The following is a 3,240-nucleotide window of genomic DNA, read 5'->3' as shown; positions in this document are numbered from 1 at the left end:
CAATTTTATCAGAATAATTTAGCCATGCTGTCAAGCACATTGCCCGCATGTAAACCATCACTATGTCTTTGAACTGTTAAAGTTTTTAAGTCTATGTATTATCTAACTTTGGTTAACAAATGCACTGTACACAAATGCTATAATTACTGTGTTACAACAAAACTACATGATCATTTTATAATAATGTATAATAATCATCAACATTAGTAAAAGTGTCTGTTTTGATTCAAGACATTTATGATTACTGTTGTTTAACACATTTTTTGCAGCACTCCTTTTCACACAGATTGTATCGTTGTAATGGAGTGAGTTTAAATTGTGCCAGTGAAACTTTACATTCGTCACAGCATTCTTTGGGACATGACTCTATACTATCCAGATGACAATATTCTTTTTTGCATACTTCTAAAACTGGACATTCAGGACTACATCTTTGAAATATACTGGGTTTTCCAATTGGGCATCTTTCGGCAGGCAGTGTTTCATTCCCCAGTTTACATTCTATCCTTCTTCTTTGTGTGCCATCACAAGTAGCACTACACTGTGAGAACAAGTACATAGCTATATTATAATATGAGTGTGTGTGTGTGTGTGTGTGTGTGTGTGTGTGTGTGTGTGTGTGTGTGTGTGTGTGTGTGTGTGTGTGTGTGTGTGTGTGTGTGTGTGTGTGTGTGTGTGTGTGTGTGTGTGTGAATTTACCTGACTCCATTGTCCCTTCCACTCTGGTAGGCATCCTTCACTCTTGTAGCAATCTTGTACATATGGTGGTTTTGTGGCTGGATCACACTTTATGTAGTGATATTCAGATGATGTCTTTCCTTCATAAACACAATGTATGTTTCTGTATTGTTTACCACGTTCATTGCATACAGCTACACACTACATAAGAAGAATTACAATCTACAATATTCCACTAGTGATATACTTACGTACTTCAAACCAGTCTGATGCAATCCACGCTCCTTCACAGTGGGGTCCTTGGCAAGCTCTATTTTTTTCAAGCTGGTAATGGATATTTTCTAGGCAAATATTGTAATCCACTATCCTTCCATAGTTTGCACATCTTACGTTCCTGGTTTGGAAACCTTTACCACATCTCACAGAGCACTATATACAGATAAGCACTACATAATTTATCAGCGTAGTGTCATACTGACTACATCTATAGTATGTATGCAGTCAAAAAAACTTACACTGGTCCAATTAGACTCGACCCACATATATTCATAATGACAGCCATCTCCAGTGCATGCACTTTTATCTTTGTGCTCCGTCAACATACTACAATCAAGTTTGCTTATAGGTTTTCCACTGCCATCTGTACAAATCACATTACTTCCTTTCTCACACTCATCAGAGCACTAAAGATAAGAAAAGTGTAGTTTTCATGGAATGGAGATATTTTAGTGCAGCATACACTGTACAATGCAATCTACTTCAAGCCAACAATTAAAGTCATATTCTGTGCAAAAAATATTCAACTTACCACACAATCACCATCGACACATACACCACCACTCAGACAAGGTGTTCCATCTACCACTAAACCTTTCTTTACAGGATGTTGTCCTGGTGAACTACACATTAGTTTGCAGGGATTGCTTTCATTAACGAATGATATCATCTTCCCTCCAAACATGCGGCATTGCTCACTTCTAAAGTCATCATCACCACCTGAACATTTCTGCATACAAAATCAAACAAACTCAAAATTATATTTTATCATACATGCAGTACATCTTAAAGGCTGTACATAGGATGTGTCCATCAACTAACACTGGATTAGCACCTAATTTGGTTTTGTTTGTTTGGTAATTGCATTCTTGCATCTGTAAAGAAACCTAGACATGTAAATGATTTCCTACCAAGTATTCAATTGTGGTATGACTGGATTAACAAACTGTTATGCATGTTGTTGTTATAACTGCAAGTAACATTGAAACAGTTAATGGTTAAATTGTGAACGTACAAAATACCTTACAAAATTTTACCTTCACATTGCAAACTTTAAATTCCCTCTTTGTTCCATCACGACTAGCATTTCTAAGAGTAGATATGTTGCAGTAATATAATTTGCCACAAACACTGCCACACATCTAATGTGTTTTACAATGAAGTCAGCTTACTGGCTTGGAATGTATCTCTGCATGATTCCTACACCACAGGTACGGGAACAAGCACTCCACTCACTACACAATGTCTAAAAGAGCAACAATCTATGCATTTCCAATCACAATGTCGCTTACCATGCCAACAAAAGTGATCAGAATGCTAAAAATTAGCAGCTGTTTGCAATGCTCCATCTTCTTTGTGCACATTTGAACTCGTGGCTATTAGTAAGTGTTCACATATTTATACTGTCAAAAACGGGAAATCTAGTAAAAATTGCATGGTTAGTCAAGTTTCATGGAAATTACGTGCTAAACCACAACATTGTTGTGGTATGGTTTACTCAAACTCTTTCAAGTGCAGTACCTTACATAGTTTACTAGTGCTTGTATTGAAATTATACGATTGTCCATACCACTGTCCATACCACATAAGCTATAAAGCCTGATCCAGCCAAGTATCCCAGATAGTATAAAGAATGAAGAAATTACTTTTTAGTATCATGCAGACAATGTATTCAGATATCATACAAATGGTTGACTATTATCTGTTTTTTTAATGTATTTTAGTGAAAGTATACACGCCATGGCCAGACATAGACAGTTAGTAGTGGGCCTGGGAGAATACATATAAGTGTCTAACTAGACCATGAAGTCATTTCATGGTATACCATGTGTTGTTTCATGGGCCATGAAATGCCTATATGCACATCAGAATTTCATGGCATTTTCATGGAACTGTAGCTACATGTACATGGGTGCAGTACCCCTGAAAAGTTTAAATTGATGGGGGATTTTAATAAGTATTCCATGATTCATGGCAATTTCATATGCTGTATCTAATAGTGCATGAATCCTTCCTCCTCCTTAACAACTACAGGCGGATCCAGGATGGGGTATTTGGAACAACCCCCCCCCCCCCCCCCTCACCTTGTGGAGGAGCCATACTTCTTTTGATTAAAATACTATAGGCAAGATCAATTTATAACTCATGAAGATATGCACATTTTACTAGTATCTATTACAAATTCACCTGAAACCAAAGCAAACCAAAGTCAAACTAGCTGAGAATTGTTACCCAGCACCTTCATGCATACTATTGTAAGCGCCTCTAAAATAATTTAGTTGCCGT

The 3,240-nt window shown here is 37.0% G+C and overlaps 1 protein-coding gene across 1 annotated transcript; it reads right to left on the bottom strand.

Annotated features, from left to right (window-relative positions):
- Positions 1–241: 241 nt before the first annotated feature.
- LOC136247765 (A disintegrin and metalloproteinase with thrombospondin motifs 17-like) lies at positions 242–2,317 on the bottom strand. The gene is made up of 8 exons (XM_066039591.1): positions 2,247–2,317; positions 2,127–2,200; positions 1,992–2,043; positions 1,487–1,684; positions 1,194–1,361; positions 934–1,107; positions 700–879; positions 242–541 (listed from the first exon to the last, which is right to left on the bottom strand). The coding sequence occupies exons 1-8, from the start codon at positions 2,301–2,303 to the stop codon at positions 242–244; spliced, it is 1,203 nt and encodes a 400-aa protein (XP_065895663.1). The 5' UTR covers positions 2,304–2,317.
- Positions 2,318–3,240: the final 923 nt, after the last annotated feature.

Source organism: Dysidea avara, chromosome 2, assembly GCF_963678975.1.
Source record: "Dysidea avara chromosome 2, odDysAvar1.4, whole genome shotgun sequence".
Taxonomy (NCBI): Eukaryota; Metazoa; Porifera; class Demospongiae; order Dictyoceratida; family Dysideidae; genus Dysidea; species Dysidea avara.
The sequence above is the reverse complement of the archived record's forward strand: the minus strand, read 5'-3'. Positions and strand labels throughout refer to the sequence as shown.